At 39.3% G+C, this 16,566-nt stretch overlaps 1 protein-coding gene across 2 annotated transcripts; it reads right to left on the reverse strand.

Moving 5' to 3' along the window:
- Window positions 1-1,596: 1,596 nt before the first annotated feature.
- LOC128216711 (uncharacterized) lies at window positions 1,597-15,519 on the reverse strand. 2 transcript variants are annotated; one of them, XM_052923356.1, is made up of 4 exons: window positions 15,369-15,519; window positions 8,068-9,082; window positions 7,661-7,768; window positions 1,597-3,077 (listed from the first exon to the last, which is right to left on the reverse strand). In XM_052923356.1, exons 2-4 carry the CDS (start codon window positions 9,068-9,070, stop codon window positions 2,221-2,223), a joined length of 1,968 nt encoding a protein of 655 aa, XP_052779316.1. In that variant the 5' UTR covers window positions 9,071-9,082; window positions 15,369-15,519; the 3' UTR covers window positions 1,597-2,220. The 2 variants fall into 2 exon arrangements, with proteins under 2 accessions (XP_052779316.1, XP_052779317.1); XM_052923357.1 differs by having other exon boundaries at window positions 1,599-3,077; window positions 8,074-9,082.
- Window positions 15,520-16,566: the final 1,047 nt, after the last annotated feature.

Here is a 16,566-nt window from a genome sequence, read left to right on the forward strand (position 1 = left end):
AAACCATGAACGAGTCCCTTTAAATAACACATTTTTTAAGCTAATGGAGTTACATTTTGAGTCAGTTAGATAACATCAAGCTAAAAACAAATGATTGAGAATGGCGGTTAGCAGATGTGCGTGTATGCGCATGCGTGCACGTGTTTGTGCGGGAGTCACAGGGGTTGGTCCGGCAGTGTTTTCGAGCTCCACCGAAATCTTGCATTGGTAGCAGAGCAATGTTTTCACAAAACTACCATATTAATCAATGTAAAGCGGCAGAAGCAAATTGAAAGAGATTTAGATATGTGATCAATAATCAATAAAAACCTCAAAATGAAAATGATTTATTTTCAGTTGACACCGAAACATTAAAATATTAAATCGGTGGCAAAGGCCGAGTAATAGGCGTATCGAATTCAACGTTAAAAATACATTTTGAACGCATTGTTTACAATTAATTGCTAAATAAAATTAAACAAAACTTACCCCGTAAATTCATGTATTTTATTGCATAACTCGAAAGGCTGAATTTCAGACTAGAAAATAGTACACAAAATATAGGAATTGCCAGGCATTTCACGAAGAAATGTTCACCCAAATGTCAGTCGATGGGCGTAAAGAAACGCACAATTATCAAAAGACACACTGCTTATCTTCCGCAATCTAGATAATTTACCCACGTTTTTAAAATTGGTAATGTTATCGTTATATGATTTAATTTAGGCATCTCTAAACCAATTTCCATTACTTTATGATGAAATATCGGTAGTCGAGATGCGCCAAATGTATCACTCGATGTGAGAAATCGTATGGTGTCAGATAGCATCCTTTAGCACTAACCGACGATGCGTATATAAGTTTAAGCAAAAATGCGAAAAAAAAAATCACACTTCCTTCTGGCCAATTTACAAAAATAATGAAATATATTTTATATTGAATGTCAATTAAAACTATGACAGCTGCACCTCCTAAACAAATGTTGATATATACTAGTAAACGAATTGTCTTTGAATTCCACGATTCCACACCCGTTACAAATCAGCTAAAGGCTGTTGTGAGATTGGTTGATTGATATTATCACGCGAAGCCTTCATTTAATTAAGGAAAGGTTCGAAAATCCAGAAACTTGTGAATGAGTTCGAGTGGCCAAATAATCGACTTTCTAAAAATATTTGGACTGTGCCAGCGGGAGGGGGGTTCACATTTATTATGCTGCCAAAGAAGACTAGATTTTCTTTTTATACAGTCGAACCCCGTTGGCTCGAACCCCAGGGACCGTCGAAAATAACTCGAGCCTCGAAAAATTCGAGCCAAGTGGTTTCCTTCAGTATAATAAAATCGGTCGTTTACATCAGTTCGAGCTAACAAGGAATTCGAGCCAAGCGAGTTCGAGCCAACGGGATTTGACTGTACTTTAATTATATCTTTAGCTGTAATTAAGGTTTCAAACAGTAAACTACTAATACAATAACTAGTTCAGATACATTACTTGGGAAATATGTTTTGGTCCAAAAACATGAGCGAATCCATTTAAACACTTTTTTGACATTAGTTACATCTAGAACACCAATGGTTGTACAATTTATTCAATAAATATATGAGGAATCAAGTTGCACATTGGTCAATGTCGGTTTAATCATTCAATTCATATATGAGGAAACTATTTTAACTATGGTCAATGTCTGTTCAAACAATTCAATCCATCTTTTTGGAAAAAAATTCACACTTAGCTGAATGTCTATTGAATTATTTATTCAATATACATGTATAATGATACGTACATATATGTTTAATTTCAATATAAACACATTATAAACATCATATATACTAAATACAAACTGATTGAAAAAAGACACATCGTGTCTATATCTCTATAATCTATATTCTGAATCATTCTATTACACAATTACATTTTTTTATTAAACATTCACAAGTAAGAAACCAACTTGTTGGTATATTTCATACACAATCAGGTACTAACATTTCAATTACTAATACACATTTTCATACTCGTATATCTTATAATACATTACTACACGACTTGTCACTAATTATTTGAAAACTGTAAGAATTCAACATAATTTAAAAGTCAAGTTTCCGTCAAATACTCTCACAGTAATTGAATTAGGCGATATGTGAAAATAAGCATTGTATATGCGTATTGCCAGTATAATATTATACATTAGAATTATTTCACACCTGATACAAATTTCACTCATATAAATTGACTGACATGATCTATACTAAGTTGAAAACCTTCACGAAATTCTCCAATTCAGGTCTTTTATACCGACTGCAGGTGACAAACATCATCTTCTCCTGTGAACAGTAAGCCAAAATGCGTGGACTCTCTATCCCCTCCTCCCTACCCAGCAGTTGGGTTATCTTGCCGGTGAGCGTGTCTAGTAATAGGATGTTGTAACTGTCCATCCCACACACGAGCAGCTGGTTGTCCCCTACGGCAGTCATACCACGTGGTGATTTCAGTATCGGGTCTTGGTATGTATGGAGCACCTCTAGTGAGATGCTCAGCTTGGTTATGGTGTTGGTGCTCCAGTCTGAGACGTATATGACTGGAGGAGTCAGGCTCTCCCTGGTCACTGTCAGATAGCAGGGATTCTGAAACAAAGGTTCTCCACTGTTGTATTTGTACACACTCTTCTTCACCTTTCCTTTCATGTTCATCAACACAACCTTACCTGGGCAGAAGGACACTACCAAGTAGTCATCACAGAAATCTATTCCATAACAGTATCCATCTACTTTAACACGATCCAGTAATGTTACATTTCCCTGAGTAGATATGAATTGTATCTTATTCTTCAAAGGCAGAGTGACGGCTGCCCTGTCCCCGGGCAGGAGACACATGTCCCACGGTTGACCTGGAAGTTTCACCTGGGACACCATCTTGTTGGTAGTGGTGTCCACAAGCTTTACTGAGCAATTGTGGCAGTCAGCCAGTAGGAGCCTGCCTCTGGACTGGAGGGTCATACTGGTCAGGAAGCATTCACGGGTGTCGGCTGCCTTCTTTACTGGAATGTCAGGCAGCTTGCGAAACTGGGATTGGCTTAGATCTGCTCGGCACTGGTTTAAGGCTGAAATATCGAAAAAAAATTGTTCATGAACAACAACTTGAACTAGTGTTTATTTATGTCCGCTTCGCTGGTATTTAACATTTAGCAAACGAAGATATGTTCATAGTAAACGCATGTATCTAAAGATGTGTTTATGACCTTGATGGAACGTGCATGAATGAAACAATATAAAAAATGGGCATGTACACAAAGAGATATTTGAAGCTTTAAAATACATCTTCTTGGATTGTTTGCAAAGCTATAATTAAATTGTATAAATAAAATTGAAACTTAGTTTGGTGATAAAAATGTTGTACACTCAAATGTTATCAAATTATACTGAAAAGAATATATAGATTAAGCCTAGGAGGAGTATCCTTAAGAGGTATGCGGCGCAACCCTTGGGGCAGTATCAGTCAAAGAAGCATACGTTGTAGCAAAAGGGGACAGTTTCAATCAGAGAAGTACGTTGTAACCATAAGTGGCAGAATCAGTCAGAAAGAATACGTTGTAACTATAGGGGGCAGTATCAGTCAGAGAAGTTAACATTGTGACCATCAGGGGAGTTATCAGTAAAAGAAGTATATGTTGTATGCATAGAGGGCAGTATCCGAAAGAGGAGTATACGGTGTAACCATAGGTAGCAGTATCAGCCAGAGGAGTATACAGTGTAACCATAGGTAGCAGTATCAGCCAGAGAATTATACGGTGTAACCATAGGTATACGCTGATACGTTCATAATAATATATATACAATACTTAACAACCTCTGACTGAAACTGCCGCCTATGCTAGATATGATATATATTATAGCACACTAAATAGGCATTTCCGGTGAATTCAGCCGTGCTGGAAAACTTCATCTTGCATCCCCCCATGCCAGATGAGTCACGCGCTGTGACGTAATAATTTCAATCTCTTTTATAATACACTTTATGTAATCATAATTATGAGATTTAAATAGATGCGTTTTATTAACATTAACTTCACAAAAATATACTTTAAAAAACAAAACAAAATAACCCTTAAAAGACGTGATGTCGAAGGAACTAATTGACGTATGCAGTGAATACAAATTACTGCGCCTCATGACATCAGTTAACATGATCGCACGCGCTTTTTGGTGATAGGTACAAAAATGCGCTTTTTATGTATTTTCTTAACCAAAAAATATAATGCATGTATGCTAGAAAAAATATCTATCATGGGTGTCCGTTCCTGATAGAAAAATACGACCCTCGGGCACGCTGCGTACCCGGTAACTCGGCAAGCCTCGTTACCTGGCAACGCAGGTGCCCTCGGGTCGTATTTTTCTATCCGCAACGGGAACACATGACATATATTATTAATACAGGGGCTTCTTATCGTAATTCATATAAATATATAAAACAACCTCTGACTGAAATTGCCGCCTATGCTAGATATGATATAATACAGGACCTGCTTACCATAATTAATATACATATATTAAACAATCTCTGACTCATACTGTCGCCTATGATAGCAACAATATAACAGAGAGACCTTCTAATAGTAGATTTATATCTTAAACAATCTTTAACTAGTACTGCCGCCTATGATAGCAATGGTGTAATACAGAGACTGTCTAATAATTATATCAAGCAATCTCTGACTGATTTTGTCTTCAATGATAGCAGCTATGTAACAAAGAAACCAAATATATCAAACAAATTCTGACTTAAAATATCGCCATTGATGTAACACAGTGATCTGATAATGTAAATAAACAGGGCTTTTCTGCCCATTTTCGGAAAAAGACTCTAGACATTTTGCGGAATAAAAAGGGTTGTTACGAATAATGCCTGCAATTGGAACTTTTAAAGTTAAAAGAACAAGCTTTTCAGACTCTTGCGAATGAGGTTATTATTAGATATTAGTTTCTTCTCGATGTCAAAAGACCTGAAACGGTTGAAATATCAATCCATCGGGTGTAAATGTATATTGCAATAAATCATGACAGATAATATTCCATACTAACCCCTGAATGTGATGAAAATCAACGATTCAGAATTAAAGTATCCACAAAAAATATCATCACATAATTATCAGGATGTTGAATGAACCAGTTCAGGTAAAAGACTTTCATAATTCATTGATTTTTATTGCTTTTTTAGTTTGATTTGGATTTTTTTCTAAAGATTGAGAAAAATATTGTTAATTTTGCTTTGGGAATGGGTCCGATAGTCGGACCCGTTGGTACTATAGAAAAAATGCCTGATATATACCAAACAATCACAGACAAATACTGCCGCCTATGATGGCAACGATGTTTGTACAATCTTAAAATGCGTGATAATGTAAAATATTTCATTTGATGTTTCAAACGAACAAATTTTGTATTTACACCAAGACCTGCGCTAGTAACGAATCACCGTAGATAAATAATTAAATATTGAACAAAATCTAACAACCGATGGACCCTGAAGAGATGTTTGGAATGATCAATTAAACTTCTTAATTTTTTTATTTGTTCTTGTAGATGACCAGTCTATGCTTTGTAAAAATAGTAAGGCTGATTTGAAATGATCTCATTTTGTTCTCATTTCCTATATTCACATAACGTTTAAATCAATACATACACACAGATTCAGTTCTAAGTAAAATATAGTAATAATTTCGAGATGTTACTTTTAGAGTACATACACTGTAACACAAGAAATGCACACGCATACAGTAGTAAAAGCTACAGAAACAAGCTCAGTAGCAAAAAGTTTAAGCATAAACCCGGTTTACTGGCACTGGGTTAACGCCAAAGACATAGAACATAAAATCACAAACAAGAAGTGATATTCATGTTTCGTCAGACGGCCGTATTGTAAAACTGAGTGAAACTAATCACCCTATCAAACTTCGGTATTAAAATGAAGGCGGGGCTCTTTAAGCGGCATATACTGCCCTTTGTTTTACTTATAATGGTGTAGTAAAATAAAAGTTATCTTTGATTGTAGTCTTTATTTTAAGCCAAATGTTGCCTTCCGACGTAGCATATATGACGTAATTTATCATGTGGTATGCGCACACTGAATACGATATTAAGGATAAACAAGAGTGACACTCACAAAATACGCCCATCAATAATTTCTTGGATTCTAAGAAAAATTTCTGTCACATTGGCCCTTTGAGAAGCAAGCTTTTCAAGAAGCAAATGATTTGGCACAATATGGCATTAACAGTAGAAAAAAATATTTTAATTCAAGGGCCATAATCCTGAAGAGCCTGGCTGGTTATAGAACTTTGCCAAGAATATATACCAACAAACATTTATAGTAGCAAGTTTGGTGAAATTCGGATAAAAACTGTTCAAGTTTGAAAGTAGACAAAGCTAAAATGGCCAATTTTGATAAATTCAGGGGGCCATAACTCTGGAGTGCCTAAAGCGATTAGGCTGGTTATCGAATTTGACCTAGATATTTCACCAACAAACACTTTCATGAAGTTTGGTGGAAATTGGATGAGAAATGTTCAAGTCAGAGAGCGGACAAAGCTAACATGGACAATTTTGACAAATTCAGGGGGCCATAACTCTGGAGTGCCTAAAGCGATTTGGCTGGTTATTGAACTTGACCGAGATATTTCACCAACAAACACTTTCATGAAGTTTGGTGGAAATTGGATGAGAAATGATTAAGTTAGAGAGCGGACAAAGCTAAAATGGCCAATTTTGACAAATTCAGGGGGCCATTACTCTGGAGTGCCTAAAGCGATTTGGCTGGTTATCGAACTTGACCTAGATATTTCACCAACAAACACTTTCATGAAGTTTGGTGGAAATTGGATGAGAAATGTTCAAGTTAGAGAGCGGACAACATTGTGGAGCCGCCCGCCCGCCGCCCGCCCGCCATGGGTGTTCCCATAATACGGCCATCGTAAGATGGGCGTATAAAAAGCAATATAAGTAAGCCTTTTATTAATTATATTCCTGGCTAAATGTAACATGTTTTCATTATAGATGCAATTTTAATTACGCAATATTTTGTTCAATGACGTCATTTAAACATTCTCACATTTCTTTCATTCGGAGCTCCTCGGCCTTTTTTCCCAAAAACAACCTCGGATGTATGCTGGTATATCAGTAGAAGTAGTTCGTATGTTTTTTATTGTTTTATATTGATTGCCAGTGAAGTGTATTATTGCAAACAAAGTAAAGATTCCCAAGAGTCTAAAGTCATTTACTGCTTAATTAAATTACTACGCGATCTACTTGCAGCAAACATTCCAATTTTGAGTATGTGAACAGTCGATATACATCCGATCATTTTTTGTGATGTGACGTCAGCAGAGTAAAATACAGCCATGTTGCACTGACAGAAGTAGAATACCGTAGAAATATCGTATTGTAATACCCCATAATATGGTTTATAGCATTAAAAATATATATGTCTTAAGTTTATTTGGATCGTAATTTATTTGCGCAATATTATTTGTCGTACTTCTTAATTAGTTTGCTTTTGTTTAGTACTTTACAACATATCTTTTAACTCAGCGTTAACGTGCCTGGTTAGCTTGAGCGACATCAAAAGGCTTTTGAAAACAGCCTGTACTACATAGGGCAATGTCAAATTTGTATGTGGTTGTACACAAACCTTTTGGTGATACGTGTTTTTGTTGTTGCTGCATAGTCTCGAGTTGCCGTGGTTGCTGCTCCTTTTGTTGTTGTTGTTCTTGCTGCCCTGCAATAGCAGTTGATTCGCCTGGAAATATGATTGGTACAGATAAAGAATATACACTTATTATTTTACCTTAACAATAAAGTATATATCATTCAAAATAGATGCCTTAAGTTTATTTGTATCTCAATTTTAGTTGCGAAATATTATTTGTCCGAAGTATTTCATTATGTCATTTTTGTAAAGCACTTGATGAACTTTACACCATGGTTTTTAACGTAACGTTAACGTGCTTGGTTAACTAAAGCGAGGTCAACAGGCTTTTGAAAACAGACTAATCAACTGCATTTCTTAGGAAATGTCAAATTAGTCATTGGTTGTACCCAGACCGTTTTGTGATACAGCTTTCATCTGTTTTTGGTGTTGTTGCATCGTCTCCTGTTGCCGTTGTTCCTGCTTCGTTTGCTGTTGTCGGTGTTGTTGTCCTAACGCCGACGTTGATTCGTCCTCTTCCAACCGTCCTATTGTTTTTTCGGAAGCTATTAACTTCTCAGTTTCGGGGTCCCTGTGAAACTTGTATCGGGGAACTTCATTCCTCCTGCTCACATCTTCCAGGGCTGCCTGGAGACCTGCCAGCTCTTTTATAGCTCGTTTTCCTACTATTAATAGCTGGTTGCCATTTTCGTCCTGTGCTTGTAGCTCCGACTTTAGTTTCTCAATGGATGATTTCATGTTTGTGCATTTTGATTTCAGTTCATCTAGCAGTGTCTTGGATGTTCGTTTCTTCTGATCAATTTCTGCCAAGAGTTCGTTTTCCCTTTTATCAAGGTACTGGTTAATTTCAGTCCTAAATTTGCGAAGCTCATTGATATTGGTAAGGCTTTCTTCGTCAACTGATTTCATGATCACCTGTATGTCGTGTGACAGTTTGCCAATGTCAGTGGCCGTCTGGACAAGTCCTGTTTTCAGGCTGTTGTATTCCGCACCCTCCTTGTACCGTTTTGCAACTTGAGAAATCCTTTCAATATTGCATGAGCGATGAGCTTTTTCAGCCAAGCAGTGTCCACACAGAAGTGTCTCATGATTAAGACAGTAATATTTTATGAACTCTTGAGCATGACGACGACATGTTTCTGTAAACTTTTCATCTGCACTCTCTTCGCGTAATGAGGAAGGTATACTGTCCTTGTCCTGGAGGGCGTGACTTTTGGTTATTTTCTGGTTCCGGTGTACTCGGGCACAGTTAGAACACAGGAACTCCTTGCAGACGGGACAGAAGGCCTCAGGGAGGATTTTCTGGCCGTCCTCCGCGCATGGCTGGCAGTAGGTGAGGTCAGGCGCCGATCCAGATGTCATTTGTGCCTTTCGTCCGGGAACTGCATCCATCCTTCCGAGTGCCTTAAATGTTGATAAATATAAGAACCATGAAGTTGTTAATACGGAAAAGGAAATTGATTCCATAACTTTCACCTTTCTCTCTAGCTTTCTCTCTCTCTCTCTCTCTCTCTCTCTCTGTGTCTCTCTCTCTCGCTCTCTCTCTCGCTCTCTCTCTATCTCGCTCGCTCTCTCTCTCTCTCTCTCTCTCTCTCTCTCTCTCTCTCTCTCTCTCTCTCTCTCTCTGTGTCTCTGTGTCTCTATCTCTCTCTCTCTCTCTCTCTCTCTCTCTCTCTCTCTCTCTCTCTCTCTCTCTCTCTCTCTCTGTGTGTCTCTTTCTCTCTTTCTCTCTCTCGCTCTCTCTCGCTCGCTTGCTCTCTCTCACTCTCTCTCTCTCTCTCTCTCTCTCTCTCTCTCTCTCTCTCTCTCTCTCTCTCTCTCTCTCTGTGTCTCTGTGTCTCTGTCTCTCTCTCTCTCTCTCTCTCTCTCTCTCTCTGTGTCTCTCTCTCTCTCTTTCTCTCTCTCTCTCTCTCTCTCTCTCTCTCTCTCTCTCCGTCCCTATCAGTCCATTTCCCCTCTTTTTCACTCTCTCCCTCGCTCTCTCCCATCTCTTTCTCTCTCGCTCCCCATCCCATTTCATCCTTTCTCTCTCGCCATCTGTTTCTCTCTCTGAACCACCACCCCCTCTTTATCCCTATTCTCTCTCTTTCTATTAATCCCTCTGTGTTCCTCTCCCTATTTCCTCTCTCTCTCCCTTTTCCCCCTCTCTCTCTCTCTCTTTCCCTCTCCTATCAACCTCTCTCTCTCACCCTCTCTGTACCGCCAACCCCTCTTCCCCCCTTCTGTATCTATATTTATATCTGTATCTCTATCCCCATTTCCTCTCTGTCCCTCTCAGTCCCTCACCCCCTATTTTTCCCTCTCTCTATTTATCTCTCTTTGGCCCTCTCTCTCTATTCTCTCTCTCCAAACCCCTCTCTCACCCTTTCTCTCTCTTTTAAATATAAAACATGTTTCAATTGTTATGTTTTATTATGTTCAGCCATCGGCTACAAGCAACTATTAAAAGTATGCCAGGGGCAGTCGTTGGGAACTGCATCATACATTCAAGTCTCTGTTGCCATACACACGGGTGTCAGTTTCGAATATTCACCCGATCGCCGAGGTAATGCATACAGATGGCAGTTTCGTGTTGTCACGCAATGACCTACTAGTATGTCATACATATAGGACACAGTTTACAAATATCATCCGAAAACCGAATTCATGCAAACATGTGGCATTTCCGCACTTGAAATCAATGGCATACACATACCTAGTAGTTTTGCACTTTTTTCAGATGCCCGAAATCATGAAAACGGCTGGCAGTTTAGCACTTGAATAAGATAGCCGAGGTTATACACACAGGTGGCAGTTTCGGCGCACATTCACCCAACAGCAGATGACATACACACAGGTGACAGTTTCTTACTTTCATTCGATGACCGATGTGTAACACACACGTGGCAGTTTCGCACTTTCATCAGATATCCGAGGCCATACACACAGGTGGCAGTTTCACACTTTTACCAGATGGCCGAGGTTTCCTCGACCTGACCTTTATTGTGATCTTGCTCCCCTCCCCGTTGTTGCATCCCCAAAACGTTAAATGAATAATAAGCAAATGTTTTCACATGTGAAACCAGCAAATACAACGAAAAAATCATTTCTGCACATCCGGATCGAATAAAGGTGGAATCACAAATAACTTTGCTGACAAGGCCACTTTTGGTATGGTCTTTATAATATTGCCCAGCCTTTATCTGTACACAGTCTTACCGTAATGAGTTAAAGAAGTGTATTTCAAATGTAGGACCTAGACCCAAGAACTAAAGATGCAGCTCAATATTTGTCTTTAGATTATTACCTGTATTGTAAGCCAATTAAATAAGCCTGCAAAACATAACATATTTCAAAGTTACAGCAAGCGTGCATGAGTAGTTTAATTTTAATTTGACTAGATCATTGATTAAGATCTTTAATATTTCCAGCAATTGACGTAAGATATGTGTACAAGCGTGTGTGCGTGTGCGCGTACATGTGTTAATGGAGATGGAGTGCGTGTGCGCGTTCGTGTGTGGGGGAAAGGGGTTAGCATGTGTGCATATGTGTGATGGGGAGATGGAGTGCGTGTGCGCCTCTATGTGTTAATAGAGACGGAGTGCGGGTGCGCGTACGTGTATGGGGGATAGGGTTAGCTTTTGTTCGTACGTGTGTGTTGGGAGAGGAGGTACGTGTGAGCGTGCGCAGAGATGGAGTGCGTATGCGCATACGTGTATGTGTGGAAATAGAATGCGTTGTGTGTGTGTGGAGATGGGGTGCTTATGCGCATTACTTTGTGTATGTGTGTGTGGAAATGGAGTGCATGTGCGCTTACATGTATATGTGGAGATAAAATGCATGTGTGCGTACATATGTGTGGAAATGGAGTACGTGTCCGTGTACGTGTGTGTGTGTGGAGATGCAGTGCGTGTGCGCGTACGTGTGTGGGGAAGATTGAGCGCGAGTGTACGTACGTTTGTTTGTAGAGTGGGAGTGCGTGTGAACGTACGTGTATGTGCGGAGAGGGATTACATGTGCACGTATTTGTTTGGGGAGGGGGAGTGCGTGTGCACGTACAAGTGTGTGCATAGAGTGAATTTGTGTTCGCAAACATGTGTGGGGGAGAGGGAGTGCGTATGTGTGTACGTGTGTTGGGGACAGGGATTGCGTATGCACGTACGTGTGTGGGGGAAGGGAGTGCGTATGCGCGAACGTGTGTGGGGGGAGAGGGAATGCGTATGCGCGTACGTGTGTGTGTGTTTGTAGAAGGTTGCGTACGCGCAATTGGTGTGTGTGGGGGTGAGGGAGGGAGTACATGTGTGCTAACGTGTGTGTGTGGAGATGGAGTGCATGTGCGGGTACGTTTGTGTGTGTGGAGATGCAGTTCGTGAGCGCTTACGTGCGTAGGGGAGAGGGAGTGTGTGTGCGCGCACCTGTATGTGTGTGAAGATGGAGTGCATGTGCGAGTACGCGTGTTGGGGTAGAGGGAGTGCGTGTGCACTTACGTGTGTGTAGATGAGGGTATGTGTGTTCGCGTACGCGTGTTTGGGGAAAAGGGAGTGTGTGTGGGCGTACGCGTGTTCGGGAGAGGGTGTGAGTGTTTGCGTACGTGTGTGTGGGGAGAGGGAGTGCGTGTGCGCGTACGTGTGTTCGGGGAGAGGGCGTGTTGAGGCACGTACGTGTGTTTGGGGAGAGGGAGTGCGTGTGTGCGTAAGTGTGTGGGGGAGAGGGAGTGCGTGTGCACGTACGTGTGTTCGGGGAGAGGGAGTGCGTGTGCACGTACGTGTGTTCGGGGAGAGGGAGTGCGTGTGTACGTACGCGTGTTCGGGGAGAGGGTGAATATGTACCCGTACGTTTGTGGGATATAGGGAGGGCGTGTGCACGTACGTGTGTTCGGGGAGAGGGAGTGCGTGTGTTCGTACATGTGTGGGGGGGGAGAGGGAGTGTATGTACGCCTACGCGTGTTTGGTAGAGGGAGAGTTTTTGCGCGTACGCGTGTTTGGGAGAGGCAGTGTGTATACACGTCCATGTGTTCGGTGAGAGGGTATACGTGTGCACGTGTGCTAATAACCGTATTTTTTTAGTTGATGCGAGTACTAGTTTATATATATATATATATATATATATATATATATATATATTTATTTCATTTAAAGTTCCCATTTTGGCCGTGTAAATAATAGTGTCCCCTTCCGGTATTCATGAATGTTTTTAAATATACATAATTATATCATAGACCATTTTTAATTATTGTGAACGCTTGTGTATATACATTCAATTAAAGTAAACAGTCAATATAAATCACTCGCGAATCCGTTCAGTACGCCCGTGTTTCCATTTCGATAGAACATGAGATTATTTCCCCGGTGGGGCTTGAACCCACAACATCTTGGGTGAAAGGTGGATACCTGTACCACTAGTGCACTCTCTTTGACCGGTCTTAATATCAGTATATATATGCGTGGATATGAGTGAAACTGCAGCTCCTTAGGCAATAACTTGTTGCCGTATATGATTTTTATGCTGGTATATTTGTTTATTTATCACACTACGGTGGTACATGTGACATGACGATTGGTGACACATTTTTGCGATATCTTAAATATGAATTATTATCACAAGATACAAGTTACATATTGCATTGTGTTTTAGTGGGTTGTATGTCGTGGTCGTGGATGGTTGGAGAGGGTTGGGGAAGTCGGAGGAGGGGAGTGGCTAAAACTCGGACACGTCTTTAATTTACGTTCGTCTAACTTGTTTAATACTGCATTTTCTTAGGTTGTAGGTCGTTGTTGTAAGTGGTTGTAGATGGGAGGGGAGGTCGGAGGGGGGGGGTTCTATGAAGAAATCTCATATACATACTTTAGATACATTTCAAAGTGTTGATGTGTTGTACACTAGGGCTCATATTATACCCTTTGTGGGGTGAGAATGCTGTGTGTGTCTGTGAGGGGTGGGGGGGGGGTCTCGGAAGAAGCGGGGATGTCGGGGGTGATGGATTTTGGCGAGACGTTTTATAATGCTAACTTTTTTTCTTTGCCTATCGTTTAAAATATTGTGCGCGAAGGGATGGTGGTGGCTGGGGCTACTATACTATACTTTGTATGCGAGGAGTTGGGGTTGATATGGGCAAGACGTTTGTAAAGAAGGAGCAATTCAAAGGGTTCAAAAACTACAGATAATTACTGGGAACCAGTTCCATTACTGCGCGATGGGGGCGGGGGGATGCGCTCTGGCTCATACTTCATTCTATATGAGGGCGTATGTCGTGCGTGGGTTGGGGTGGGTGATGAGTGGAAAGAAAGCTTGAGGGGGTAGGCTATAAAATGCATCAAATGCTACAGTTAACTACTGTAAAACACTTTTGTTTTCCCCAATAGTTCGTTAGGGTGTTGATAAAGCTGATGTTTACAAAAGCCAGAGGAGGAGGGTTGTGGCTATTATAATATTAAATGGTTAAAATGATACAGCGAGTTATCGTATTTTTTTCATGTTTATCATTTTACTGGCCAGTTACGTATATTACATTGTGTTTATTATGTGTCTTAAGAATTTAACACTAATTGTATTAAATATACATGAATCATAACATTTTGAGCCGGTAGTCGATAAGTTTGACTGGGGTTTGTGATTCTATTTCGGTCAAAATACATCCTCACGCCGGCCAAATCCTAATAGCCTCTTATAAAACAATACCGTACTCAAGTTGTTAAATTAAACGACTTGATTACGGTATTGTTCTATAAGAGGCTATTAGGATTTGGCCGGCATGAGGAAAATATTTAGCTGATGGGGAACTAAGAAATATAGTTAGTACATTTATACTTGATGTTTTCAATCTTTAAACATAATTCAAGAGTGTGGTTTAGATAGTTAAATATTGTTATCAAGGAGATTGTTCATAAACAATATCAAAGATATAATGCTTAGCTTAGTTAATTAATAATAATATTTTTCATAGTTAAGAAGATCGTGTCAATACTTAATAATAAACTATTATTGAAATTTTTGTTTTATTTTTGAAAAGTGTCATAATAAACAAAATGAGATGAAGCGTTAAACCTAAGAAACATGCACTATAAAAAGATTTTTCCGAAAATTAACAAAGTCATTGCTCCTCTGTATTTCATGCTTGTCGTAATGGCCATTAAATGAAATGAATTAGCTGTTACAGCAGATAACTGATAAAAATTACATGGAGAACCAAGTCAGCCCTTTAACCCTTAGCACAAAACCACTGAATGGAACATAATGCATATGCTGCTAAAATCCAGGTATATGCTGACATACAGGGGTTTCCTTCTTAATCGAAATTGGATAGGCATGGCCCCCAACCTCCTCCGACTTCCCCACCCCTCTCCAACCACCCACAACCACGACATACAACCACGAAAACACAATGCAGTATTAAACTCCGGCGTACAAACCACATCGATTACTCTCTTGTATAAACTTTAAAAAAAATACGGGTTTTCCGGGATTTCCGGGATTTTCTTGTTTTCGGTAATTCCACCGACTTAGTGTGTTCGTTTTCGAGGGAGCAGGGCCGCGCGTTCTAATTTGTGCCCCATGTTATTAGTCCATACAAAGGCCAGGATTCATTATAAGCTTTTTTTGTTACGGCAATCTGGTGGCAACATGGAAATATAAACATGTCGGAATGAAATGAAAGTCTTTCTGAACGCCAGTTATTGTACGTGACTCAGAAAAACTACTCTTTAATACTTACTTTTGGTGACTGTGGAACGAAAGTCCTTTCCGATAGTTACTCGAATATCTTAAGTACACAACTCATTACTTTCACATGTGGTTGTATGATTTAAATAGCTGCAGTTTGGAAAGTCAACGAATTTCTGGCGTCTTCAAAAACGAAAGTAGTAACTTCCTTGATAGGAAATAAGGGAGGTTATCATGGTTAATGCTAAAACCCAGTATCCGGTACCCGTGTTTTTTTTTATACCGGGCTGCGTGATCAATAAAATCAGATGATATATCCCGGTATATCATTATCCGCTATTTATTGCCGATTGATGTTATGATAATTCAATAACAGAATGTGGTTTTAAAGTTATATGGTAAAGCTTTAGCACCTCCGTTAATCTTTATGAATCCTATGATACATTTAAGTGTATATTTCCCTTCTGATTGTTCGATAGAAAAGTATATTATTGGGTCAGGCCATATTTAATATTAAGCATCATTGGATGGGGAGGTTTTCAAATTTAATAATGAGACGAGCAACATTTATCGAAATCTAAATTAAGCAAACAAATATAATATGCTGGAGGTTAATGACTTACATAATAATGAGCTGGATAAAAACTATGACACACTGGGAGTCTCAGGGATTCCAAACGTTTAAGATTCGATCGATCCGGGCTAAATGAAAAACAACAAACCGGTTTCAATTTTCAATTTCCGAACAAATGTTTCGGTCCGGCAAAGCCTGGAAGTTGGCAATGTGTCATTTGATGTACAGATATGAGATCCGATTTGTTTTTCCTGCATGTTGGTATGTTTTGAAAATGGAGCTCGACGCTAAACATTGAATCAGTTTAGCATGGCTATATGTGCTATCTTTTATGTGTATTCTATAAAAAGATCTGTAGGCCCCATGCAGTTTCTCGAAAAGTCTTATAGTACCTTTTAACGGGATGAAGCTTTAATAGTACACTATGTTTTTGTATAATCGAATTATATTCTCTTTTTTTTTCAAAACATAGAAATTATCTTTATAATGATCACAATAGTTTTGATATTTGTTTTTGTTTAATTCAAGTTTAAGTTAAATTATTTTGTTTAATGAAATAAGATTCTTAAGCTTACCAGGCCTATTATATATAATACGAGTTTTGGAGGAATCGGGGCAAGTTTTATATATATATTTATTTAACAGGATCATAGCTGTAATGGTATAAAAAATATCA

This window comes from Mya arenaria, chromosome 14 (genome assembly GCF_026914265.1).
Source record: "Mya arenaria isolate MELC-2E11 chromosome 14, ASM2691426v1".
NCBI lineage: Eukaryota > Metazoa > Mollusca > Bivalvia > Myida > Myidae > Mya > Mya arenaria.

What these genes read in the sequence shown, in the direction of transcription:
- LOC128216711 (XM_052923356.1), bottom strand. Translation starts at nt 9,070, where the DNA reads ATGGATGCAGTTCCCGGACGAAAGGCACAAATGACATCTGGATCGGCG. An exon ending in TGTATCACAAAACGGTCTGG is followed by an intron (nt 7,769 to 8,067) that starts GTACAACCAATG and finishes TCATATTTCCAG; the next exon opens with GCGAATCAACTGCTATTGCA. An exon ending in AAAACACGTATCACCAAAAG is followed by an intron (nt 3,078 to 7,660) that starts GTTTGTGTACAA and finishes TCGATATTTCAG; the next exon opens with CCTTAAACCAGTGCCGAGCA.